Raw genomic sequence first — 27,738 nt, 5'->3', positions numbered from 1 at the left:
ATAAGTTTCACTTTCTGGACTGGAAACATCCATATAATTTTATGAGTAATGCTCATAAATCAGTACAAACTTACAATAACACTTTCACTTTGTGTCTTGACATGGCTGTAGGCTTTCAAATAATCCAAATGTGCTTGTTTTAATTAGCAAAATTAGAGATGCTGTTTAGATTCAAAAATGTAATTATGACTAATTGAACTAATTTTAAAATGAATTGCAATTAGCTGCATATTTTCTATAAAGCAGAAATTTCTACAAATTTTAATAATTGCTTGCCTGCATATGAACTTTTAGTGAATTTATTGAACAGTTTTGTGTAACACTTAATGACGTCAAACCTGGCCGCCCACCACTAGGGGTTGCTGTATTACAAGGCAACAGAACAAAAGCACTAACAATTACACAAAGAATTAAATATTAAAAAAACAAACCCAAAGTCCTGGTTCAGTTTTTACACACAATCTTTCACTGCTATAGTGCAATCTGTGCTTAATTACATGACGATGCACACGTTACCTGGAGAGAAGTCATTATTTAAACTGAAAAAATGTACAGTAATCCCTCCTCCATCGCGGGGGTTGCGTTCCAGAGCCACCCGCGAAATAGGAAAATCCGCGAAGTAGAAACCATATGTTTATATGGTTATTTTTAGATTGTCATGCTTGGGTCACAGATTTGCGCAGAAACACAGGAGGTTGTAGAGAGACAGGAACGTTATTCAAACACTGCAAACAAACATTTGTCTCTTTTTCAAAAGTTTAAACTGTGCTCCATGACAAGACAGAGATGACAGTTCTGTCTCACAATTAAAAGAATGCAAACATATCTTCCTCTTCAAAGGAGTGTGCGTCAGGAGCACAGAATGTCACATAGAGAAAACAATCTCTAGCAAACAAATCAATAGGGCTGTTTGGCTTTTAAGTATGCGAAGCACCGCGGCACAAAGCTGTTGAAGGCGGCAGCTCACACCCCCTCTGTCAGGAGCAGGGAGACAGAGAGAGAGACAGTTTGTTTTTCAGTCAAAAATCAATACGTGCCCTTCGAGCTTTTAAGTATGCGAAGCACCGTGCAGCATGTCGTTTCAGGAAGCAGCTGCACAAAAGATAGCAACGTGAAGATAATCTTTCAGCATTTTTAGACGAGCGTCCGTATCGTCTAGGTGTGCGAACAGCCCCCCTGCTCAATCCCCCTACGTCAGGATCAGAGAAATTCAGCGCAAGAGAGAGAGAAAAGTAAGCAATCTAGCTTCTCCGCCATCTGCCAATAGCGTCCCTTGTATGAAATCAACTGGGCAAACCAACTGAGGAAGCATGTACCAGAACTTAAAAGACCCATTGTCCGCAGAAATCCGCGAACCAGCAAAAAATCCACGATATATATTTAAATATGCTTACATATAAAATCCGCAATGGAGTGAAGCCGCGAAAGGCGAAGCGCGATATAGCGAGGGATCACTGTATAGGCTTTTAAATAACCAAGAATAGACTAGAAAAAAAAACAACCTTACCAGATACTGTACCTATTTGTTAGTTATTTAGAGGTTTCAAATTGTACATCTCTATATATATATATATAAAATCTTCATTTGCATCTTGGTTTTTGTTTGGCCGCGAATGAATTAGAAGAAGCACTAGATGGCAGTAGAGAGACAGCTAAAACATAGGCATTGCATTAAGAATCTCCTCCAGGCTTATACTACTGAAGACTGTAGTACTCCAGTCACACCTCAAAATACAGACATTCAAACTAAACAAATTGTTGTGCTTTAAATTAACTAATCTTCTTCATTTGGATCTTGATCTTTGTTTGTCTGCGAATTCATGTTCCCCTGACACTGCCTTGGTTGTTACTTTTCTTTACAAACACTGTCGATACCACTCTTTGTGTTTAGATCTGGCGTCGACACCTGCTTCGTTGTTGAGACTGTGGCTTTTTCTGTTTCTATTGACCGTCGTTGGTAGCACTTCGTCCAAATCGAATGTTCACCCACTTCTTGGAGTCGGCAGTCAGAGTATATAAGTCAGACACACTTCTGTGATTTTCCATCAGTCGGCGTTTGGAGTTCAAGAAAGAAGCATTGGTTCTTCCTTACTCTTTGGATTGCCACAAAGCAACCTGCGAGATTGGAGAAAGGTTGTGAAGAGATCGTGACTGGAAACGATAGCATCATGAAAACGAGACGGACTATGAACGGAGAGAAGCAGAAATGCTCCTCCACCACCACATAATTACTATTCGGACAGTGATTCCAAGTAGGCCATTCCTATCAAATCAATGTCCAAGGGTTTTGTTTTGTAATTTTGTTTCCCTTATAAAAAATCATAATGCTGTGCGACGAAGGGCCCAGTTCACGACTGGCAGCTGCGTTTAAACAGGGAGCCCTTCACAGACAACTTTAACACGCGCAACGTAGTTGGGCGCACATGGCTAGTTTGTTATAAAATGTATCACTGAATTTATAAAAATAAGCATCTTAATCTTCAGTGCAAATGGTTGGAAATATTTGCATGATCAATTTCCACTAATTATATTGTTGGTTATAGTAAAATAGGTCAATGTAGTTTATGGTAGGTAACGTACAGTTCAACAAGATCCTATACTGCACTGGGGGAAGTGTGAGTGAGGGATCTGCTCTTTAGTTTCTTGGACATGGACAGCTTGTGCACTGTGCTGTTTCAGGTCCGATTATCACTCCATGGGTGGGAAATGTTCCCCTAGCCAGCGACAGGGCTGACCCTGACATTCTGTGTTGCATTTGTACTCTGTGGGCCATATGAAAATACCAGTACCCATGTATGAGAAACTTCTGCCATTAAAGCTGCCTCTAAATCTTTTATCTTTTTGGGGTTAATTTAATAAAAACCTTTTGCTTTCTACGCTGAATCAGCATGCTGTAACATACTGTTGTATAATGGGCAAATAAAATATTCCAGCCAATATGCATCACTAAATGACTGAACTAAATCTCTTCTGTCTACTATAGATTTTAGACAAACACCGCTAATCTCGCTGCCATTTACACTGTACTGTTAATCACACAAGATAGTGTGGAGACAAATGGACAGTGCTGTTTTTGAATTGGGACATCCTGTTCAGGAGGTTATGTTTGCCATGCTTAAATACACATTATGCAGAGATAAATCTATTTCCCATTTGTTTTTGTTGAATGCTATTGATGGGGTTGTAGAGAGAGTGCTTGGAGTCTGAACTGGATAAAGCTGAAAAAGTTGGAGTGTAAAGTTTTCCATCCAGGTATTCCTATCACTACCCACAATTCCAGGGCCCAATCATAATATGCCAAATTAAAGATTGCAGTTAACCGAATATTTGAGTGTGGTGATGCGCATGAATGTGAGAAGTTCAGTTTTTCTGCTAGCCATATGGTGACAAATAAGCTTCTTGTTCCTCCATCCTATAATGAAGACTTCACGTACAAAAAAATCCTGACCTCAAAGACCAGGAGAATTTAGTTAATTGGGTTGATTTTGCTCGACTTATGGTGTGTGTTTTTTTTTTTTTTTTTTTTTTAATAAATGTGAAGTTAGGAGTAGCCATTTTGTTTCTTTATTCTAATGTATAACCATTTTGGTCACCTTCAAATCTTTTTAGAAATGCAGCTGTTCCCTGGGGTTATATGCTGGCAAACAGCCTGGTTTTCAAGAAAGTGAGAGAGGCACTGGGACTGGACCGCTGTACTAGATGCTTCACTGGTGCTGCACCAATTACCAAAGATACTCTGGAGTATTTTATGAGCCTCAATATTTCATTGTTGGAACTATATGGCATGAGCGAGAGTACGGGACCACATACCATTTCCACGGCAGAAGCATTTCGGATCATGAGGTTAGCATGCTTGTATTTGAATTGTTAAAAAAAAAAAAAAAAAAAAAAAAAAAAGTCCAGCTTTGCAAAACATTTACATTGTTGGATCTTTGTAGTTAAACCTTTTCTTCTAGACGTAAGGTAATCCATGCTGCACGGTGCAGTCTCCTAACAAAGGTTTCTTCTTTGTTTCTCAACCCATTCTCTTTAGTTGTGGCAAAGAGATTTTAGGCTGCCAAACCAAACTTGATAAACCGGATGCAGAAGGGAACGGTGAAGTCTGTTTTTGGGGACGTCATGTTTTTATGGGGTACCTCCATTCAGAAGAGAAAACTAAAGAAGCAATCGACTCGGAAGGCTGGCTGCACTCTGGAGACCTGGGAAGGCATGATGAAGATGGATTTTTGTACATTACAGGAAGAATAAAGGGTACTGAGTGTGTGTGTGTGTGTGTGTGTGTGTGTGTGCACGCTGTGGGTTTTTGGCCAAAAAAAAAAGTTGTATGAAAATGGAGAATAATAAAAGGATTACAGGGTTGGGGATGCGTCACTTCCTGTGTTTAGAATGTTAAGTTTGTATTCTGGCTTCGAGGACTCAGGCACACATCCACAGGATTTTGCTCCACGTCTGAATGTCTTCTAGTGTGTCATGCCATCCCTTTGGGGGTGGGGTGGTGGAAATGTGCCTTAGTTTAATTTTTTTTATGCCTGCAGGACTAATGAATAATGAATATTTGACATTTTGTAATACAGTATATGAATATGGCTATTGTAACCAACACTGTTTTTTTCAAGGTGATACTTCTGTGTATTTATAATTCTGCCTAATGTACTACTAGGAATTGCATCAGGATGTTTGAGAATCCTAGATATTTTATTAGTTTATTAGCCTATGAAGCCTTTGATAGTAGTGATATGCAATATTTAGATAAACAGGAAAATTTTACTTTGTAGCCATAAATAGGAATTCTTTGGATTTATGCTATATTCTAACTCTCTGAAAAAACAATAGTATGTGTGCATGTACTGTATTTATGGAATGCATGTCCTTTTAGGTTTAGATTTTATTTTTACAGATTATTAATGGGATGTGCACTTTCTAAAAAATTTAAAGCTGAAAGTGTACAATTTGAATATGCTGCTTTGTACAGTTTTTATTTGATTAACTTTTTCTCCCTCTTACTTGCTTTTCATTCTTTTCAGAACTTCTTATCACTGCTGGAGGAGAAAATATCCCTCCTGTTCCTATTGAGGATTCTGTTAAAGAAGAGATTCCAATAATCAGTAATGCAATGCTGATCGGTGATAAGCGGAAATTTCTTTCTATGTTGCTGACACTTAAGGTATGTTAAGTTTACTGAGTAATGTACTTGTTTTAATTTTTACAGTGGTGATTACAGGCCAACAACCTCTTATCTATATCTGCCTTTTCCACCAAAATGGTGGTGAGCTTTGAAAGGTTTGTGATGAATATGCTCAAGAAAAGAGACGGCTGGAAAGCGGCCATAGCCCCTTAACCGTCACACTGTCTTGGAGTGATGATTCCATGCTGTGCCTTGGCTGATTTTCTGACCCAAAGAACTGTTGGCAGAATGCAACATAAACCCCACGTTAATCCCTTCCCTTTTTTATATAAATCTGGAATGTTGTATTTCAGAATATAAAATTGTTTGTGTGCATGTAATGTGAAACAATCGGAAGGTTTGTAAACCAATTAAACAGAGCTTGTGACTTTTGTTGAGATGCCAGCACAGCCATTTGCAGTAAACCACAATTTCTATAGAGCTGTAGATCTTTGATTATTTTTAAATTGATCTAGAAAATGTCGTCTTGTTGATGTTTTAAGCCTTGTATTTGTTAATTATTGTAGTTTGGTGTGAGTTTGTGAATGAAGGGAAGCCTTTTATTGTCGCAGTATAAAGAAATTGTAAAAGATACAACTGTAAATGGCACAAGAACATCAAACGACAACAAATAATATAAAGAGCACACATCCTATGACAAAAAAATTTAATGAATAATTTCCTGTCCCTTATTTATGTAATTGTCATACATACTGGAGGAGGAAAAAAGTAACAGATCTAGGAGTTCTTAAAATTTTAAAATTCTGATAGTTTTTACCCTTGGGCTATCTGCAAATCCCATTTTTGTTTTACTTTTAATGTTCTTGTACTGCCGGCCAGAGGGCCAGTAGTGTGAACAGTGAGTGTGTGTGTGCGCGTGTGCATGAAATGCTTTCAGTCCATAAGGATGTGATGAAACATTTTACAAACAAACAAAAAAAAACAAAGCTTATAAAAATAAGTGAATTGAACATTTTAAACAAAGTGTAAGATGCAGTCTGCAGTGGTGGTGTGGCCTTGACGCTACCTCTCTACAGCACGCACTGCTACACTAACTAGGTAATGTGATCAGCCCTCACACTCCCTTTCCAAGTGTGTTAAAAGTCAAAAATAAAAATGTAATATTCCAAGCTGACCTGCCACAACTAATCTGCTAGAAAATTCCACTCCTCTGCTACCCTCCGCCCAGGCCTTCATGGCCATGAAGTCCAAAACTGAGTGGAAGTAAAAGAGAAAATGTCCACAAGTCTGCACGCTCAGCAGCACCTCTCGAGTTTCTCTTTGAACCACTGGCATAGCTTGGGGGGGGGACGGAGGGGGCCATCAGCCCGGGGCGGCACTTTTTAATAAACTTTAGTATAAGAATCTCTTGATGATTTTGTTTGTTAGGGCTTTGGCAAGCTAATGTGTGTGAATGTCAAAATTAAACAATTTTTAATGTTTTAAAACTGTTACAACTTAGCAACATACAGTATGTATTTGTATTTTACAAATGCCAATCTTGACCAGTTCATCTCTCTACTCTGACCAAAAGGGACAAACCCCTCAATCTCATATTTATTTTGTTTGCTTCATCTTGAGATTGGGAGAATAATAAGAGCGGCACTGCTTTTAGAAAAAAGTCGAGGGAAGACGTATTAGAATGTAGAGGCATTATTGAATTCCCTCAATTGTAATTTTAAAGTTTAAAAAATATAGTTTATTTGGTTTTTTCATTTTTGTAAGATTTTGTATTTTATTTTGTAAAAAATGGGGTTGGGCAAACTCAAAGACCACCCCAGGCAACAAAAGCTATGCCACTACTTTGAACAAAATATTAATGCCTCTGGACAGGAAGCAAATGCTGATGTGCATTCATACTACACTATTTGTGACAAATAGTTAAATTTGTTAAAGGAAATGACTGGTAATACACTTTAAAGGGCATCATAAGATATGTGCCATTGTAAACAATGCTGCACATACAGTAGAAATCTGAGCATGACAATACGTGCTACAACACACACACACACACACACACACACACGTGTCTGCTCTCTACTGTATACCAGGTCTGGTTTTATAGAACAGTCAATCTGCATTTTTTACTTTGTGCCCACACCCCCGCCATAACCTATGGTCTATGGAGGAGGACCGAAAGCTTTAGATTTGTCAAAAATTTCAATGTCTGGTTTTCAATGGATCTCTGTTTTAGGGTCCCCTGATATTGAGCACATAGATGCACACACATCCAACATCGAGATATCTTTGTGTCCCAGTCTCTTGAGGATGGTCTGGAGGTAAAACAGCTGGACAGAAAAATACCAAACTCGAAACTTAAGCCTGTTATGAGATGACGACGTGCTAATTTAGTTTTTGAGCCAAGTTGTGCAAGAGAAAGGCAGTCTAGAGGAACCCTCAAATACTGTAATTCTGTAATTATGAATTCTTATCAATTGTATCATAATGGCCTCTTTTATGATCAGAAAGCTCAGCATCACAGGGGTAAATAATTGCTGAAATGTTAGAGAATAGTTCAGGTACTTTGGTTCCTAGGTGCAAAGCCTACAGATGCTCACATCCAAATTATTTCCAGTAGTTTTGATAAATGCCCAGCACCTCCAAATATACAGTGCATCCGGAAAGTATTCACAGCGCATCACTTTTTCCACATTTTGTTATGTTACAGCCTTATTCCAAAATGGATTAAATTCATTTTTTCCTCAGAATTCTACACACAACACCCCATAATGACAACATGAAAAAAGTTTACTTGAGGTTTTTGCAGATTTATTAAAAATAAAAAAAATTGAGAAAGCACATGTACATAAGTATTCATAGCCTTTGCCATGAAGCTCGAAATTGAGCTCAGCTGCATCCTGTTTCCCCTGATCATCCTTGAGATGTTTCTGCAGCTTCATTGGAGTCCACCTGTGGTAAATTCAGTTGACTGGACATGATTTGGGAAGGCACACACCTGTCTATATAAGGTCCCACAGTTGACAGTTCATGTCAGAGCACAAACCAAGCATGAAGTCAAAGGAATTGTCTGTAGACCTCCGAGACAGGATTGTCTCGAGGCACAAATCTGGGGAAGGTTACAGAAAAATTTCTGTTGCTTTGAAGGTCCCAATGAGCACAGTGGCCTCCATCATCCGTAAGTGGAAAAAGTTCGAAACCACCAGGACTCTTCCTAGAGCAGGCCGGCCATCTAAACTGAGCGATCGGGGGAGAAGGGCCTTAGTCAGGGAGGTGATCAAGAACCCGATGGTCACTCTGTCAGAGGTCCTCTGTGGAGAGAGGAGAACCTTCCAGAAGGACAACCATCTCTGCAGCAATCCACCAATCAGGCCTGTATGGTAGAGTGGCCAGATGGAAGCCACTCCTTAGTAAAAGGCACATGGCAGCCCGCCTGGAGTTTGCCAAAAGGCACCTGAAGGACTCTCAGACCATGAGAGAGAAAATTCTCTGGTCTGATGAGACAAAGATTGAACTCTTTGGTGTGAATGCCAGGCGTCACGTTTGCAGGAAACCTGGCACCATCCCTACAGTGAAGCATGGTGGTGGCAGCATCATGCTGTGGGGATGTTTTTCAGTGGCAGGAACTGGGAGACTAGTCAGGATAAAGGGAAAGATGACTGCAGCAATGTACAGAGACATCCTGGATGAAAACCTGCTCCAGAGCGCTCTTGACCTCAGACTGGGGCGACGGTTCATCTTTCAGCAGGACAATGACCCTAAGCACACAGCCAAGATATCAAAGGAGTGGCTTCAGGACAACTCTGTGAATGTCCTTGAGTGGCCCAGCCACAGCCCAGACTTGAATCCGATTGAACATCTCTGGAGAGATCTTAAAATGGCTGTGCACCGACGCTTCCCATTTAACCTGATGGAGCTTGAGAGGTGCTGCAAAGAGGAATGGGCGAAACTGGCCAAGGATAGGTGTGCCAAGCTTGTGGCATCATATTCAACAAGACTTGAGGCTGTAATTACTGCCAAAGGTGCATCGACAAAGTACTGAGCAAAGGCTGTGAATACTTATGTACAGTACATGGGATTTCTGTTTTTTTATTTTTAATAAATTTGCAAAAACCTCAAACTTTTCATGTTGTCATTATGGGGTGTTGTGTGTAGAATTCTGAGGAAAAAAATGAATTGAATCCATTTTGGAATAAGGCTGTAACATAACAAAATGTGGAAAAAGTGATGCGCTGTGAATACTTTCCGGATGCACTGTATAGTCCAGCATTTCTTTGAAATGATTGATTGCTATTTTCCTAAAGGCCATACTGTGACTCACTTAGGACGATGAACCTATGACCTTGTGTTTTAAAGTCTGTTTCTCTAGCAATGCTAAGTAATTTTACTATAACTCTACTTCTAAGGGAAGAATGTGTTTAAGAGATTCTGTGTAGAAATTGCATTTTTATATTCCATATTTGCTGGAAATCTCTATATAATAAAATAATTGTAAACTTGTATTCCATATTTTCTGACTCTTATTGTTTCAAATGTAGTGCAATGTTAATGATTCCGGAGAGCCTTTAGATGAACTGACCCATGAAGTCAAAGAATTCTGCCGGTTATTAGGATGCAATGCCCATAGAGTTTCAGACATTGCGGGCCAAGACAACCATCCGGTATATAAAGCAATACAGGAAGGAATTGACAGAGTTAATGCAAAGGCAACCTCTAATGCACAGAAGATACAAAAATGGCTGCTTTTGGAAAGAGATTTCTCTGTGCCAGGAGGAGAACTAGGTAAGCCAGAAGTGTTGCACTAGAAATCTCTCATAAATTTAAAAGAAGCTTTGTTAAATATGGGTAATTTGTAATGAAAATTGCATTTCTGATTTGTTGATTTTTCAATCTGTTTAGATTGCAAGCCATACATGCCACAGCTGATTAGATAGGATTATAAATCTTAAAAATTAAATGAGTTACAGTGGGGAAAAATATCCAGTGGTCTCCAATTATGGATTCTGCAGATATGAATAAGAACATAAAACCAAGTTCCATTCATTACTTATGAATGACCCCAACTAGTTCTGATGGGGATGAATACAGAGCAGCCATCAATAACGGTGAAAGACAGTACTGCAAGCTGCAGACTTCGTCGCCATTTTCAATCAGCTTGACATATGCGCATGAAAGGAGAAAATGGTTGCTCAGCAGAGTGGTAGAAACGACTGTTTGTAATTCCCAGAGTCCTAATGACACATCCCAGAGATTTCCTCTTGGGGGGGAAAACAGCTGCTGGGAGGATAAGGACATGCTGAGGGATCAGTTGTCAGTTGTGGATTTTTGGGCCTTTATTGTGTTATTGTGCCTTTATTGCAGGATTTTTAAACATTAGGTTGTCCTACTGTACATACCTGCAGTTTGTTTAGTATTTGTGTTGTGATTTTAAAGTATGATGATTGTTTTGTAAAGCATTTTTGCTAATTGCCCCCCTCTTCACTAATCCACAGCTTAAGTGGAAATCTGAATTGTATACCAAATTGGGTTACGAATACATGTAGGAATGGAACTCCATTTGTGACCCGAGGCCTGCCTGTATTTTGCCGTTTTTAGTTAGCTTTTTTGTTTATAGCATTCATTGTTGCTTTCTTTAATTCTATAGAGTATGGATACAAATGTATATTGGTCATATAAACAGCCCTCAGTTAACAGTTGTATGAATCTATTTTGCTTTTCCTTTCAACAGGACCTACAATGAAGCTGAAAAGGCCAGTGGTCCAAAAAATGTATAAAGAAAAAATTGATGAATTTTATACCGATTGACTTGGACATGGGATCAGTGATCTGCTTTCAAGAAACAGCAGGCTTTTGAATATATATATAAATATATCTTGTACAGATGATCATTTCTGAAGTCCGAACGCACAACCCATAGTCTTGCACGTGGGGCTGGAATCCTCTAACTCTTATTGTTTTAGGTAAAGCTATTTTACACTGGTATATTTTATCACAAACTGTAAATACACTTTCAAATGATGATCTAATACAATGTGTAGGTATACATTTCAAAGGCCATTAGCTGTTTTAAGGAGTCCTTTTAACTTGCAAAATAAAGTACACATTTACTGGAATTCTTATTTTGTTTTACTACAGTGATATTGTGGGTTTTGTTTTGTGTTTTCCACTATTTGTACTTTTGGTTTTGAACACACCTGCATAAAGGGAGTATCCTGACTTCTGAAACTGAGACAAAGATTTTCAATGACAACAATACAACCACCACAACGTAAACCTATTTAACAGGCTTTGTGTTTTGAAAGGTTTTCATGATATTGCATTCAACGTACAATATAAAGCAAAATATCCTGCTTATCACCAGGCATCCAGAATTCAAATTTGTCAAGAAAATCTTGCTGTACATAATTCAAAATTTTTAAGATGAAAAGCAAAGGTCACACTTTAAACAGGCTACCGTCATGCTGAGTGACAACATTCTGACTAATGAATTCTGAATGTTTTTTTATTTAATGCACTTTAAACTCACAGCAAAAATGTACAGTTATGAACATGGAGGGGAGACATTTGCTTTACACTAAACCAATCGGAGCTCCTCCTGTGTTTTAAAACCTTTTGTTTCCGGCTTTATGCCCTTTGGACAGGTGCCATAGGTGCATTGTAGACTCACTCCACTATGAATTATAGGCTTCTTCCATGCAAATATTCCAAGGTTTTAATTCCTCCAGAGTGAACAATTTAATGTAGACCACAACTTAACGCCCATAATCCTTTAGATATAGAGGTGGGTGCATCATAATTTTAAATGTGCAAAATAAAGCTTAATGTTAACACAGCCAATACTTCTCAAACTTGTCTCCTGAATCAACAAATTCATCATCACAATTTAAAATATTTAAAAGGTGTAGTCTCTCATGATGTACCTCTATTGCCGATAAAAGAAACAGTTTGAGTTGTTAACCATTAATGTTAATTTTTGACCTTTGGTCGTCTTGTGCAAGCACTAGAAGACAACAATAGAGAATCCGTATCACGTCTAGTATTGTCCATTCTAAAGACACAGTTCACGAACCACTGAACTACGTACGTAGTAAACTTGGAAAAGATGATTCGGGGTACAGCTTCATTCCCGCTGTCCAATACAGAGTTTCTGTTTTACTAAAAATTCACAAACCTTACAAAATACGACAGGCAACCACTTATTGTTAGGCAAACAACAAAAGTGTTACAGAATATTCAAAAGCTGCTGGATATTGTGAGTCTTCAAAAAGGCAGCATTAACAAGAAGATCTGGATCAATCTTTTTGCTTGTCCATTGCATGTTTGTGCTTTTTTTTTTTGCTTTTGTTTCCTGTTGACTTGCCATAAAATTGGGAATATTTAGTGGAACTGCAGTTTACCAGGATTTTTTTTTTTTTATATAAACTCGGACACATGTGAAATGTGCTTTCATGTATTTGCAGAATCTCTCATTGGACTTCATCTCTTTAATACTCTGCATCTGAACCATCAGTCACATCTGTGTGGCGAGAAAGCATATAGTTGTCCATATCGATGGAGGGGCAGTTGTGGATGGAGTATCGCAGTCGTTCAGCCATAATGCTCTGGGTGGTGTAGGGTGGGAGTCGCAGCTGGAAGAAGCAGGTCTGTGCTGTAGGTAGGCCATTGATGGGCTAAAGGGGAAGGAGTTTTATATAAAAAAAAAAAAAAATTATTTTTAATATCTCAATAATAACTTTATAATTTTAATATATATAAATGTGTGTGATATATTACCTACAAAATCCATGGGGTACATGCCACATGTTTTGCCCTAATTGAGGCTTGTCAGCCCCACCTTTTGCTTTCCCTGATGGGGATTGAACCTCCGACATCCTCTGATGATGTGCCACAATGGCTGGTAGTATTTGGCAGGTACTGTATCAAATATTTTATATATTTAAACCAATAGCATTTTTTGGTAAGCACAAAATACTTACTCTTATTTTAAAAGAATTCCTGTTTAATGTTTACCTCTATTTAAAAACACAAATACTGCTATGTGAAACCTAAATAAATAAATCAGCCTGGTAAAGCATTTTATAATGGAGGTGAAGGATAACATTAAAACTTGACGGATATGTCCACTTTGAAGTAGTAAAGGTTTTGAATTAGGAAAATATGCCTTCTCTGTTTCTGAGGAATATTTGACAACAAAGGTAAACTGCAAATCTCAAGGTTTTTCTTGTGGTAAGCATATGGTTCTTTCTTTGTCTGCAGGCAGTGCCCGTCATGGGTGGAGTTATGACATCTCGGGCCGTGGTTTACACAGAGACGATGAAAAACATGGAAAGTGCACAAATTACTTTATAACTTGTTGAGGACACCGTAATTAAAAAGACAATGTTTTTGAATGAAAACTCATGGACACTTACAAATCCCAAGCACCCTGTACATACAGACACAACTTGCCAATTAATGCAGATCCTGTTCGGTGTTAAACTTTGCCACCGATCAGCCTCGATTTAATCAGGTTAAAGTGGCCTGGGTGTGTGTGTATACAACCCGCGGTGGCCTGGTGCCCCATTCAAGGTAGTGTTCCTGCCTTGTTTCCAGTGCTCACTGGGACAGGCTCCAGCTGCCTTGGATAACTGGATTGTTTGGATGGATTATTATGGTGCCAACTGTGGAGAAAAGTGTACAGATATATTCTTGGTTGAAGTTATTGAGGACAACATTAATGGGTGGCACCGTGGGTGTCGTAGTGAAGGAGAATGGGTTCACATCCGTGTGGAGTTTGCATGTTCTCCCTGGGTGCTCCAGTTTCCTCCCACTGTCCAAACACACACACGTTAGGTGGATTGGCACTGCTAAAGTGGTGTGTGCGCCTTGTGATGGACTGGCACCCTGTCCAGGGATTGGTTGTTCCTTGTGGCCGCTGCTTGCTATAGTGAGCTACTGCTGGACCATGAGACTGACCTTGCCCAGGATAACCAGATTAGGAAGATGGATGTATGCCACCCCACCCCCATAACATTTGTTCACTTCTTGTTACTTGATTGCATGTTACATGCCTGCACAATATTCTCTTTTACTGAAGTACAGACACACAGATGTGTACATGATCAATCCAGCAGCAGCAACAGGAAGTATCCATCCATCCTCTTCCGCTTATCCGAGATTGGGTCGCAGGGGCAGCAGCTTGAGCAGAGATGCCCAGACTCTCTCTGGCCACTTCTTCTAGCTCTTCCAGGAGAATCCCAAGGCGTTCCCAGGCCAGCTGGGAGACATAGTCCCTCCAGTGTGTCCTGGGTCTTCCCCGGGGCCTCCTCTTGATGCGGAGGAGCAGCGGCTCTACTCTGAGCCCCTCCCGGATGACTGAGCTTCTCACCCTATCTTTAAGGGAGAGCCCAGACACCCTGTGGAGGAAACTCATTTCAGCCATTTGTATTCGTGATCTCGTTCTTTCGGTCACTACCCATAGCTCATGACCATAGGTAAGGGTAGGAACATAGAGCGACTGGTAAATTGAGAGCTTCGCCTTACGGCTCGGCTCCTTTTTCACCACAACAGACCGATGCAGAGCCCGCATCACTGCGGACGCCGCACCGATCCGCCTGTAACAGAACCAGGAAGTATCATTGTGAAATAAGGAACGACACTTCTGTATCGTGATCAAGTGACTTTGCTGCTGTTGTCTTCATAAGCAAGACCTCAATTCACACCTGGGCATTGATATTCAATAATGGAAAAGTCCTCGGCAAGTGCCATTATTGACGAGTTGAACCCATCTTCCTCCGCAGTACGAACGGGGCTTTTGGCAAAGTGAAGGGCACAGCTAGTCTCCTTTGAAAATGGCTGAATATCATGCCAATGATTTGCTTTTTCTTTTTTTCTCCTTCTTTAAAAATACACTGTTTGCATTGTGTGTAATCTCAAGACACACATCAACATTTTGAAAACTGGACAGATTTGGAAAGTATTAAGGCTTCATCACATTTGGACTCTAGTACCCCTCACTTTCCTCCTTTATTTTTTTTCTAAAAAAAAAAAAATAATATATATATATACAGTAAACCCTCGTTTATTACGGTTATTCTGTTCCAGACTCTACCACGATAAATGAATTTCCACGAAATAGGATTCTTTGTTTATAAATCGAATATTTTCACAGTTACAGCATTAAAAACCTGTTTATGGCCTTCTAAATACGTTTTTTTTTAACATTATTAGAGCCCTCTAGAAATAACACCCTTTAGTCAAAAGTTTAAACTGTGCTGCATGACAAGACAGAGATGACAGTTCCGTCTCACAATTAAAAGAATGCAAACATATCCTCTTCAAAGGAGTGCGTGTCAGGAGCAGAGAATGTCAGAGAGAGAGAAAAGCAAACAATCAAAAATCAATAGGGCTGTTCGGGCTTTTAAATATGTGCAGCACTGCCGGACAAAGCAGCTGCAAGGAAGGGAGCAATGTAAAGGTAGTCTTTCAGCATTTTTTAGAGGAGCGTCCGTATCCTGTAGGCCAGTGTGCGAACAGCCCCTCTGCTCACACAACCCTCCGTCAGGAGCAGAGAATGTCAGAGAGAGTGTTTGCTTTTCTCTGTCTCTCTCAATCAAAAATCAATAGGTGCTGTTCGGGCTTTCAAGTATGCGAAGCACCGTGTGGGAAGCATATCGTATATCATTGAGGAGTTTTATTTAATACATAATACGTGCTCTGGTTGGGTAGCTTCTCAGCCATCTGCCAATAGCGTCCCTTGTATGAAATCAACTGGGCAAACCAACTAAGGAAGCATGTACCAGAAATTAAAAGACCCATTGTCAGCAGAAATCCGCGAACCAGCAAAAAATCCGTGATATATATTTAGATATGCTTACATTTAAAATCAGCGGAGTGAAGCCGCGAAAGTCGAAGCGTGATATAGCGAGGGATCACTGTAAATATATATATATATATATATATATATATATATATCTCTGTCCACTTTTCGCGAAAGAACTACTTAACGGATTTAGATTGGGTTTTTTTCTATAATTTACTTGAACATTCCGGTTGATTTTGTGACTTCTCTCATCGCACTAACAATCGCAGTTCTCTTGCAGGAGTGGTATATTCGCGCTAATCCAAGACAGAGGCTGCGGGCTGAGGGGAGGGAGAAGAGTAACATCAGGAGTAGGGAGCCGGGCAGGGCCCTCCTCACTGTCCTGTTTCACTTCTACATGTGCAGAGCCGCGGGGGATGGCTAGTATTATACAGTATATGTACTTCACTTTGGAGCACAAACTAATATAAACCACCATTGTGAAGAAATCACTTTGACTTGAAAAATATCAAACTTCCCCTTTTAACTACTCATTTTGTACAAAACCCATTGGTAGATCCCTCTATGAAGTTCTCCAGTTTGAATTTATGACATGGACTATTCTCTGCTATGCAAATGTAATTAATTTAATTCCAGTATTCACGTTAACCCATTCTTCAGGAGACAGTTCTGCTAAATTTATTTAAGCAGTGTGAAACAATAATACAGCACTGCAATCACTCCATTTTTAAGCCCTGTCTCCTTACCCTGTCAACTTTGATGATTTGGAATTTCTGCGTGATATCAGCGGTGTTTGCAGGCAGCCTTGAGCGTCCCGATACAAAGCGGAGGAATAAAACTCTCTCTTCATTTGTGAATTCCTCAAGTGTCTTCCACAGCCAGCTGATCATCTGATGGCTATCTGATATATCCCGGTAGCGCACCACTTTTTTTAAGGTCTCCACGGAGACCTCGGGCATCCCACAGACGAGCTGCTCCAGCTGCCTTGCAGTAAGTAACGAGAGGAGAGGCACAGGGATGATGGAGGACATGCCTTCTCGTACTGCTATTGCCTAGAATACAGCAAACAGATGTCACAAAACAGCACTTGGCACAGAGGAAACCCATCTGCAATATGTCTTTCATTTTCTGTCCTCCTCTGTAAATTCAAAGTCTACAGAAGTGGGGAAGGACTCAAGTAAAGTCACAATGTAATTAAAATAAAATAATGCATAGAAAACCTCTGAACACACCTTGATGACCCATCATAACATACTCCAAAGCTGTTCTGCACATGTGCGCTCTACATTTCACCGCTTATGTCACCATACCCATTGATTTGTGCAAATTCAGAAACAAACATTGGTTGATGGTGAGTAACACCTTAATCTGAAGTTTATTTCAACGTTTTGTTAAATGTGTAAATATTTGCATGTGCACACTTGGTTTGCTGCAGAAAGCAGAAGTTATCTGAAATGTGAAAACTTGCATTCTGTACTAAAACAAGCTATCCGATAACAGCGTGCAGCAACTATAAATACAGAGGGAAAAGTGGGAAAAATATTGTAAAATCTTACGGTGATTACAATGTTAATTAGTCACATGGACACGGTGCAAGTGAGACTCTGGGTAAGTACCGTATATACTTGAGGATAAGTTCTCCCACAGATAAGTCAGGGCTTGATTTTACTGTATAATTTCTGGTATTTTATAATGCCGGTCATATAAGTCGAATGCGGAAAACTCACGCTAACACCCCCTGAGAGAGTAACCACGGAGCACACTGCCTTTTTTTAATGTATTGTGCCTATGTGACCACATGGTAATACCTGAACTATTCCGAAGCGATGCTTGCACTGATTTGTGTTTTTTGTATCTCACACCCTCATACACCTTTATCATAAGAGCATCCCTTATCTACGATGGAGCATTCAATCAGAAGAAAATATGAAGCTGGTTTGAAATTTAAACGTCATTGAAGTAGTGAAAGAAATTGGTAACTGCGCTGCCGCAACAACATTCAATGTGTTGGAGAAACTGGTGCAAGATTAGAGGAGGAGGCAAGAAGATGTAAAAAAAAAATGTGTCACATTTTTGAATGGACGTATAAGTTGGATTCTGATTTTATGATTGATTTTTCGGGTTTTAAGACCCGACTTATACGCGAGTATATACTGTACTAAGAGTGCCAGAGTGCTGGCTGAATTGTGGCCATCAAATGAAAATGCCATTAACAGACATTTGGACATGAACCCAGCATATGCAGGCTTAAAAAGAACAACATCCAAGTAGTAAAAAAGACTTTAAGACAAATACCCTCTTAATGGCACCTTACTAATTCACCCCACTTACCGCCCCCCTCCTCATTTGCTATATATTGCCTATGATTCCTGTATGTTTAATCATTTTCCTCTGATGAAGACACCTGATGAAGACTATTTTAAGATATGTGATTCATTTTTTTCTCCCTTTGTGGATTTCCAGCTATAAATATGCAAAGCCTATCACAGACCTACACTTCCGTAAACTGCAACTAAAAGCTGTGCAAGGGCACCATTAGAGGCAAGCTAGTAATAGAGATGGGGGAGGATTGGGGTGACTGTGGGATGTAACCTGGTGAAACCACGGTCTAGTAAAGAAGAGCTCAGTTAAGTAGGCCATGGTCGGCGCTTTATTACAAGTCTCACAGTTGAGGAAACGCACAGGATTTGATATTCACTGAAAGATGTATTTGTGTGTTCCCATCATCCTGTTTATTCTGATTTCATAATTTCAAAGGTTAACTCACTCCTAGTCTGTATCCATCCTCTGCTAATCCGTGACATTAATGAAGCTCACATTTACCTGCTGATCCATTTCATGCAGACGATAACTGACTGCTCGCTCCACGTACTCCTTCCTGTTTGCAAATGTCAAAGGGATCTGATCTCCACCAGGAACGACTGGCACCAGTTTGCCGTTAGCGCTGTGTGTGACAAACGTGTCTAAGGGAATCATCTGGACAAAAATGAGAATTAAAAATAAAGTGTAATATAAAAATGTTCTGTCAAATAGACCCTCAGAGTCGACAGGCGGCAACCCTCCACTAGGCCACCCAGTCCTAAATTATTTCAAAATTGGCAGCACCAGTTTTTTGTGTATCTAAATAAATCTGCTCACCACAGGGAAGTTTTCTTCATTGATGTCCGTATTCTCCAAGTGCAGGATTCCTTGTAAGCTGCGAAAGTTCAGAAGGTCTACATCTTCAAAATCCTGGCTGTTTAGTGGAATTGAGCACAGCTGCTTCCACACCCAGGGTGCTAAGTGGAGGTCAAGTGGCTTTTTGGTTCTGATAGCAACGGCCATGAGAATTCCCAGAAACCGGAACTGAACCATATGATCCTCTGAAGGGGCAGAAGGGTTTAGCAAAAACCTGGAAAAACAATAAAAACAACCCTTGTGCATGAACCTTAAAATGCACTGATTTTAAATGACCTCCCGTCTGAGACTGGAGGAGTCCTGCCCCACTGCGGTGAGTCGGCTTGGTGTCACTGAGTATGTCCACTGGAACTCTTTAGAGGTTTGAGATCTCCGGCTGCAGGCTGCCATCCAGATAGTGACTAAGTGGGGTGGGCACGAAAAATGAAACTGCGTTTATCCAAAATTAACAAAGTTCTGCAGCTTTTAGTTTGCTTCATAAGCCGATTCAAGCACCAGTGTGATGCATAATTCCACAGACAAATATCTTCGTTTTAAACATTTTACTAAAAGTTCACAGCAAAACAGTTCACACAAAAATAGAGAAAAAAATTGATTTGGCAAAGAAATGTTCTTGTTTAAGGCTCATAAATCTTATTTCATTACTCTAAGTTTGGTCATACAGTACATTAGACATGTTATGTGTTTGTGGCTACTTTTAGAGAGGGGGACAAAACAAACACACATTTACACAGTGCCTATAAAAAGTATTCACACCCTTGGAAGTTTTCACATTTTATTATTATACAACATTGAATCACGGTGGACTGAATCTGGCTTTTTGACACTGATCAACTGGATCCATCCATCCATTATCCAACCCGCTATCCTAACTACAGGGTTACGGGGGTCTGCTGGAGCCAATCCCAGCCAACACAGGGCGCAAGGCAGGAAACAAACCTCGGGCAGGGCACCAGCTCGGCGCAGGACACACACATACTCACACACCAAGCACACACACCCACTAGGGACAATTTAGGATCGCCAATACACCTAACCTGCATGGCTTTGGACTGTGGGAGGAACCTCACTCAGACACAGAGAGGACATGCAAACTCCACACAGGGAGGACCCGGGAAGCGAACCCAGGTCTCCTAACTACAAGGCAGCAGCGCTACCACTGCGCCACTGTGCCACCCGATCAACTGGATAAAACTCTTTAAATATGAATAATAAAACATGAAAACATGGCATGAGGTAAAGTTTACCCTTCAGGCTTAAGTGAACAGTACAATTGTTAAGCAAATTTGGTGCTTTGCTTTGAACAAACTTGAACTTTTTTTTTTTATTTTGCATATCATTTATTAACAATCAACATTTACCTGTCTGTGTGGCTGCCAACATCGGCAATGCTATTTGGAGTCTGAATGAGCAGATCCACGACACTCGTCTCCAGTTCCTAATAAAGACAAAGATGCACTGATAAACCAAAGAAAATATTAACACTGGATATGGGGTTGTGCTGTGTCAAGAACCAAATTTACTGCACATTGATGGAGGACAACTGCCATGTTAGTCTAAGACCTGCTGTCCTAATTTGCTTTGCACAGTAAATGTTGAAGCTCGAGCCTTAGCCATGTAATTGACTGAATTGTCATTAACTATCAGAGGCAATACATTTGGGGGCAATAAGAAAGGCACTGTACAAAGTGACACTTTTTGACCAGCTAGAAACCTGAACTGCCAAAGCCTGTGCTCACCTGGCACATCTCTGTTATGGTGTCATCAAACACTCCTCCCGCATCGTCGGCTCCTTCGCCCACCAGCTTTACTTTCCACGCTCTTGAGGGCAATCGAAGTTCAGAGGGATTCAAGCTGACCACTTGCTTGGCAATCTGGATAAAGATGGGCTTATTGGAGCGCCCCCTTTAAAGAGAAGGTCTCTGTTACTGACCCGAATGCATCTGTTGCAGGGCTTTATAAGATGTGTAGCCCGTGCAAAGAAGACCTTCCTCACATCAAATTCTAACATAAAATATGAAAAGATTTGCTAAAAGCTTTACTAAATATAATGAAATTTGGTTGCTAAGGAGATGAAGATGGTATTAAATGTATTTTACTTGCACTTTAAATAATATTTTATTTATATAGCTCCTTTCCCTGCTTAAAGCTTGTAAATTAACTGACTGCAGGTAACATCAGTCACACTTGATTTGTACACAGCCTAAGCAACTACAAAGTCTGATTGCTCACATAAGACACTCTGAAAACAACACGACAAAGGCTCCTTTACAAGACCTCTGAAGTGAGGGATTCATGAAAAGCTGACACGTTTGACTTCAGGAAGCTTTAAAGTTGGGACAAATGTAACAAAGGAGGGACAGATTTGGAAAATGAAAGTACCAGGAGATTGTGACATACAACATTTTAATAAATTTGACTTATCCATTACATACAATCTTTAGTCATTTTGATGCAAATATAAATCTTATAACAACAAATGTTACCAGATTACTAGGATTACATTCTTTCACTTAAGAAATACAACAAAAGTTTAACCTCATAACTTTACAAAACACTGAAAAATTATTTCACGCTTTTGTTTTTAGTCAATGTAATGCATTCCTAACAGGACTACCTAAGAAAGACATCAATCGGTTACAGTTAGTGCAGAATTCAGCAGCCAGAATCTTAACGTGAAAAAGAAAATTGGAGTACATGGCACCAGTTTTAGCGTTGGTACATTTGTTACCTTTGTTGTTCAAAATTGACTTTAAAATGCTACTGGGGGTTTACAAAGCCTTAAATAATCTCACTCTGTCCTATATTTTGGAATTCCTGTCCCTCTACACTCCAAGTCATGACCTTAGATCTTCAAATGGAGGTCCTCTTCTAATTTCAAGAGTCAAGCTTAAAAGAAGTGGTGAGGTGGCATTTTTCTGTTAAGACAGCTAAAATTTTGAATACCTTATCAATAAAAGCTCACTAATACTGTGGAATATTTTAAAAAACTGCTAAAAACTCATTATTTTAATTTGCCTTTTTTGTAGCTATTTTTCAGTTGTATTCCTAATAGTCTATTATGGACATAGAATTATCATATTCTTCAGGGATCCACATCTATAATTCAATTCTGTTGCCATTACACTGAGTGCACTCCTAGTGGTGTGCTTTTTTTAACACAACAATATGAATGCATGCTATATTTTTATATTTTTAAATTTGAGTGATCCTTCAGTACCCAGGCCAAGACTTGAACCCACTATTTAATTCACAAAATATTTTTAAAGCATGTCCAGAAAGTATTTTAGTTTTTACATAACACATCATTTTCTAGTGTTAATTAAAGTATTTACATGACATTATACTAAGGAGTAAGTACATAAGTCTACTAGTGCAGTTAGAAATTAGTTAACAACAATATAAAGCTGTTGTAACCGTGTTAGTAATTATCAACATTGAAAATAAAACCTTTGCAAAAACACAGATTTTACGACAAGTGAACGGAAATGTTCACTCAGTGTTGTCAATAGTTTATAATGAATTTAAAATGAGTGGTGGCTCCATTGGCGGAGTGGTGGCTCTGAGGCTAAGGATTTGTGCTGGTATCTGGAAGGTTGCCAGTTTGAATCCTGTTACTGCCAGAAGGGACTCTACACCGTTGGGCCCTTGGGCAAGACCCTTAACCTGCAATTGCTCCAGGGACACTGTACAATAGCTGACTGTGCACTCTGACCCCTAGGGGTATGTAATAACTACATTTTGTTGTACTTGTACAATGACAATAAAATTGAATCCTTTCATTGATTAAACATTTTACTTTTATTTTTTTAAGCTGACGCTTATTACTTAAAATCCCACATAGTTTAATTTGCTAAAAGTGAGAAAATCACACTATTCTTTCAAGGCAAAACACACATACACACACACACACACAGGCTTTTGTTATTGCTACTTTTATCCCATCACTGAATTAGTTCAGAATTAGCTGTATGCTGTGATCACTTTAACTTGTAGTGCTGTGCATTAAAATAAAGGGGTTCAGAAATTACTGACATTAAAAAACTGAATTACATGAAATGAATTGCTTCTTTTTACTAAAGCAACATACATAGCCCTGATAAAGGACTGGCGTCTTGTTCACCCTCTGAACGTAATGATCATGGCTAAAGCTGTCCATCCTGCCTGCCTACCATCCCTATTTTAGTCAGCTTTTCTCTACCTGTGGTTAGTCTCCGTTGGTGATAAAATGACCTACTTCCTATGTTCATTCCAAAATAAAATGCATTTACTTGGAGTTTCTAAATATCCACATTGACCAGACATTCATGTGGCTCAGCTCGTAATGCTTTGAAGCACAAGGCAAATCTTTCTAATGACTTGACATTAATGGAGGTGCATAATAGCTGAGACACATAGAGAGTGGGGCTGTTAAAACAGAAAATGTCACAGTTGAAAATGAATTGGAAAATGCTAAATTTGTGTCATTTATTTTATTTTTGAAACCAAAGTAATGTTTGTTCATTAGTATAACAACTAAAATGTGACAAACATAGTAAAGCCACCTACAACACATATTTGAATGGTACGGGAGTGAAAGAGGTGCCATCTCCACTTAGGAGTAAATACATAAGTTTTTTTATTGTTGTCTGAATTTTGTATTCTATTACACAATAGTTATGTTTAAATAAACAGATTAAGTAACTGCATCCCTTCATTGGATTCTTTTAATTTAAGGAAATGTAAATTAAGAAACTGAAAATAATCGCAATGTAAATCACAATTGCAATATCAGAAAGAAATATCAAAATGTAAATATTTTTCCAAAATTGTACAGCCCTACATCAGCTCACAGATTCTGTAGGATTATATTCTGGATGCTTTGAGACCACGTGTGTTTAGAAGAATAAATTACAAATGTCAGAAAACTGAAACAGTGAATACCTTGTACAAATTCTCTTCACGGTAATAAGAGGTCCATAGGTTTTCCCCTGTACCATAGTTCTTCCGATCGATCGGACCAGCGGAAGTGTATTCACCTTAGGGGAGAGGAGGCCTCTTAATTGGCCTTGCACAATTGCTGATGTCCCTGAACAGTACTGTGAACCTGAAATCTGAAGCAAAAGCAGAATGGACTTCAGGAACACACTTAAGGAGAGTTACATATACTGAGGAATGACTAATATGCTAATTAAAATGCAATAAGTTGGCAAAAAGACACAAAGTATGCAAACAAAAGAAAAATTACTTGGTTCCTTGGGTTGAGGTTAAGCAGCCTCCATGACTTGTACATTAAATCAGAGAACTGGTATAAGATCCTGAGCCGCCTGCGGAGAACTTCTGGACTGTAATCTTTCAAAACATTGAACTGTGGTGGAACAGCTGTAGGAAGACCAAGCTGCATAGGAGCTGGAACCCCTGGAACACAAAATGAAACTTAATAATCAGGAAGTGTTACATTGACACTGTAAAGTTCAAACGTTATTAAAAATAATTTAATCAGACTTCAAAGAACATTCTGTGTTTATCAATGACAAAAAAATCCTAGATAAAAAATATTAGCATTTTCTACTGGGTAATGTAATATGAAAGGGGTGAAACTTTGTGTGTTATGTGTGTAATCATATAAAGCTCAAGAAATAAGAAAGTGAGATGTTGATGTGTGCTAGTGAGCATGAGCAGACCTGCTGTTTTTTGGCAGTCTACAGGTCTGCCCTCAAGAGAGTTAATGTATTGAGAGAAGTCTAAATAATTGTTATCATATCAGTTAAGGAAGTTGTTACAAATTGTCAGTCACTTATTAAAAATCCCTTGGCCAAATACAATATGTTCCTGACTTAGAATTTACAGATTTCAGAACAGTGAAAAAATAGAGTTGTAATTGGCTTCATGCATGTGTACACCCTACAGGTATGGAAAAAATGATACAGCCCTGTGGGTACAAGTAACGAGACACTGTGCCCCATGGGCTATGCCTACATTAGGATAAAGTATTTTGGGCATCTTGTGGAAGTTGATCGGACATATGTGATATATGCTACAGGAGTGGAAAGTGTAAATATTATTGATGACCATACTGTATAAATTTGTATTTCAGTAACCTTTATGTGCTATACAAAGGATACCAGTTACTGGTGATAAATTCACTCGGGTGGCCCCCCTCTCTCACTCTGAGCTGCTGGATGTCTTCTTGGACCACTGGATTTAGAGTACAGAGTACACTACTGACTTCTGGCTACTGAGCCAGTGTTTGAGGCACAAAAACAAGGCACTTTTTTGCATGCCCCTCAATGTGACTGCTGCCTACAAGTATCCTTTGCTTTGTGTGTAGAATGATAAAGCAGGGATGTGATAACACAGCACATCTGTTACAAAGAGTCAGCTTACAGTGCTTGAATCTTGGAATGATAATACCTGCATATTTATATGAGTGCAAATGTTTGTGCGCTAATTATACATTTATGTCAAATAAACTGTACTGTTGTTTTTTTCACTCCATCTTTGGACACACAAACACATTCACTCATGCAAGACGGATGTAGAATCACCTCTCTTGGGCTTGTGTGCTCAATTGGAATCGATATTACACAGACCATCATGCAGAAATCATATGATCCCTTCTCCTTGAAAGGCTTTAAAAACCAGGTTTACATTATGGGTGGATGGATGGACGGACATCAAAATGTCACTGATGCACTTCATTGTCCTTCTGCCTAAATCGTGAAAATGCCAAAACTGAAAAAGTCTAAGAAGGACTTACAGATGGGCAAAAATCTTTAAGCTAAGTTCCACGTGTTTTATTAATCCAGACTTCAAAGATAAAAGGCTTATGAACTTTTTAAAGTATTAAGACGTTTTATATATGAGACACCAAGAGCTTTATTATGATTTTATTAAATAAAACCTTTTTTAAATTAAATTGGAAATAAATAAAAAGAAACAGAATTGATGTATTCAAAAATAACGGCACCATGTACAAATGCACTTAGCTGTCATTAGTTGATTACACTACATTATCACTTTTAAACAAAAAGCAAAAGTCTTGTGTTTTGAAGTGTTGTTTAGTAAGAATATTTAAACAAAATTTCAGTATGGTCATCATTCTGATGAATAGAACATATAATAATGGCTCCATAGGAGAAAATATGGCACAGATCAAATATGTTGATACTTCTATAAGGTTGTATAAGCAGTTATTCACGTTTTATCAAACTTCAATATTGCTTGACCCTGGATACTATTTAAAATCTCAACACCTGTCCACAGTAGTGACAACAGTGAAGATTCATTTTGATTAGCAAAGTTTCTACAGTGATTGCAAATATATAAAAGTTTAATAACGACTGCCAGAAAGCTAAAAACAAGGCTGAAAAGATTAATTGCCAAATGTATACACTTTGTAGTTGGTAAAGTTTATAAAAGCATTTTACCTGTGAACATGTTACAGTCCTCTGAGCTTGTAGTCAGTGACGTCCGCTATACAACAATCAACTTGATAGGACATATTCTGCAGTCTATTAAGTCTGGCACCGTTATTACAGTATGTTTATTTTACTTTATGTGAGTTGCATTATTATCATATATCAGAAAAAATGCATTTCTTTTTTCACACTTGCTGTAAGTAATACAATGAAAAGTATGTATCTTATGTTCAAGAATAAAATTATTACTACTAAAAATACTAATACTACTTTTATTTTAATAATAATGTTAATGTGTGAAAAAACACAATTACAGTAAAAAAGGTAAAAATGTAAATGAAATAACAAAATATTTCTCAAATGAGATGAGGACAAGGAAAAGACATCTTCACATCTGACTCTAAATTAATTAGAAAAAATAGTGGTATAAGACTCAAATAGTTACATTACTTGTAACTATCACTGTGTCAGGTTTGGTCAGTAAAATCTAACCTGGAACTCTGGCAGCTTGAGGTGGGGTGGTCCATGCGGTACTGTGACTGCGTCCGGCCGATATCTGCTGTATGCCTTTTCCTTGAAGAGTGGTTACCAAGGTTGGCTCTTTCACTGAGTTTGCATGTCCCAGGCCCAGCTGAAACATAAACATCATCATCTGAAGCATTGTTGGCTAACTGATATAATTCAAACCAATTAATAAGACATGATTACACAAATCTTAATTTCAGTGAAGAGAACAATTTCATGATAACAATGTAAATAAAAATATAAGTTTCAATCGTTGTGCTCAGTAAGGATGGACATGAGACGCCATGTAAATTAACACCCATATCTCTCTATATATAAAAGGAAATCCTGGAATGGAAAGCAAATGCAAGGCTACGATACGTGATAATCTCGAAAGACATATAAAAGACCCGCGAGACCAAGGAGACTTTCCATGGTGCGTCTCGCGGGGACCGTAAACATGAGACTTGGTGCCAAGAGATTATCCCAGGGCCGTAGCAAAAAGGACGGCGGCTGTACAGGCTTTAAAGAGATCGAAGGGCAGCGCGACAGCAGCTATAATCCCCCCCCCCCATGAACGCGAGCAGTGTTATACATCCTGCAAGAAAGAATTCAAACATGCCCGGGGCCAGTAATAAAAGACAGGTATGATTTACAACGTCTCGCGAGACCAGGCAGTGAGCCATCATTTAAAACAAGTCAACAGACCTCTAAGCTAGCAGTTGTTGGATTGC

General features: G+C 39.0%; 2 protein-coding genes across 9 annotated transcripts in view; one reads left to right on the top strand and one right to left on the bottom strand.

The window, feature by feature from the left end:
• The window catches only part of LOC114654399 (long-chain-fatty-acid--CoA ligase ACSBG2-like), a 47,605-nt gene extending 36,370 nt beyond the window's left edge, over positions 1 to 11,235 (top strand). For all 3 annotated transcript variants that reach the window (XM_028804934.2, XM_028804936.2, XM_028804935.2), the window contains exons 11-15: positions 3,610 to 3,843; positions 4,034 to 4,251; positions 5,025 to 5,164; positions 9,661 to 9,904; positions 10,851 to 11,235. In XM_028804934.2, the coding sequence (XP_028660767.1) occupies positions 3,610 to 3,843; positions 4,034 to 4,251; positions 5,025 to 5,164; positions 9,661 to 9,904; positions 10,851 to 10,927 (913 nt within the window). In that variant the 3' untranslated portion in view covers positions 10,928 to 11,235. The remainder of the gene's footprint in view (positions 1 to 3,609; positions 3,844 to 4,033; positions 4,252 to 5,024; positions 5,165 to 9,660; positions 9,905 to 10,850) is intronic.
• Positions 11,236 to 11,606: 371 nt separating this feature from the next.
• Positions 11,607 to 27,738, bottom strand: part of LOC114654402 (probable E3 ubiquitin-protein ligase HERC1) — a 195,758-nt gene continuing 179,626 nt past the window's right edge. For all 6 annotated transcript variants that reach the window (XM_051930060.1, XM_051930063.1, XM_051930064.1 and 3 more), the window contains 9 exons: positions 26,993 to 27,131; positions 24,328 to 24,497; positions 24,024 to 24,193; positions 20,840 to 21,005; positions 20,462 to 20,538; positions 19,062 to 19,314; positions 18,747 to 18,899; positions 16,670 to 16,975; positions 11,607 to 12,792 (listed from right to left, as the gene is read on the bottom strand). In XM_051930060.1, the coding sequence (XP_051786020.1) occupies positions 12,607 to 12,792; positions 16,670 to 16,975; positions 18,747 to 18,899; positions 19,062 to 19,314; positions 20,462 to 20,538; positions 20,840 to 21,005; positions 24,024 to 24,193; positions 24,328 to 24,497; positions 26,993 to 27,131 (1,620 nt within the window). In that variant the 3' untranslated portion in view covers positions 11,607 to 12,606. The remainder of the gene's footprint in view (positions 12,793 to 16,669; positions 16,976 to 18,746; positions 18,900 to 19,061; positions 19,315 to 20,461; positions 20,539 to 20,839; positions 21,006 to 24,023; positions 24,194 to 24,327; positions 24,498 to 26,992; positions 27,132 to 27,738) is intronic.

The sequence above is a fragment of the Erpetoichthys calabaricus genome, chromosome 7 (assembly GCF_900747795.2).
Source record: "Erpetoichthys calabaricus chromosome 7, fErpCal1.3, whole genome shotgun sequence".
In the NCBI taxonomy this organism is placed as follows: domain Eukaryota; kingdom Metazoa; phylum Chordata; class Cladistia; order Polypteriformes; family Polypteridae; genus Erpetoichthys; species Erpetoichthys calabaricus.
The sequence above is the reverse complement of the archived record's forward strand: the minus strand, read 5'-3'. Positions and strand labels throughout refer to the sequence as shown.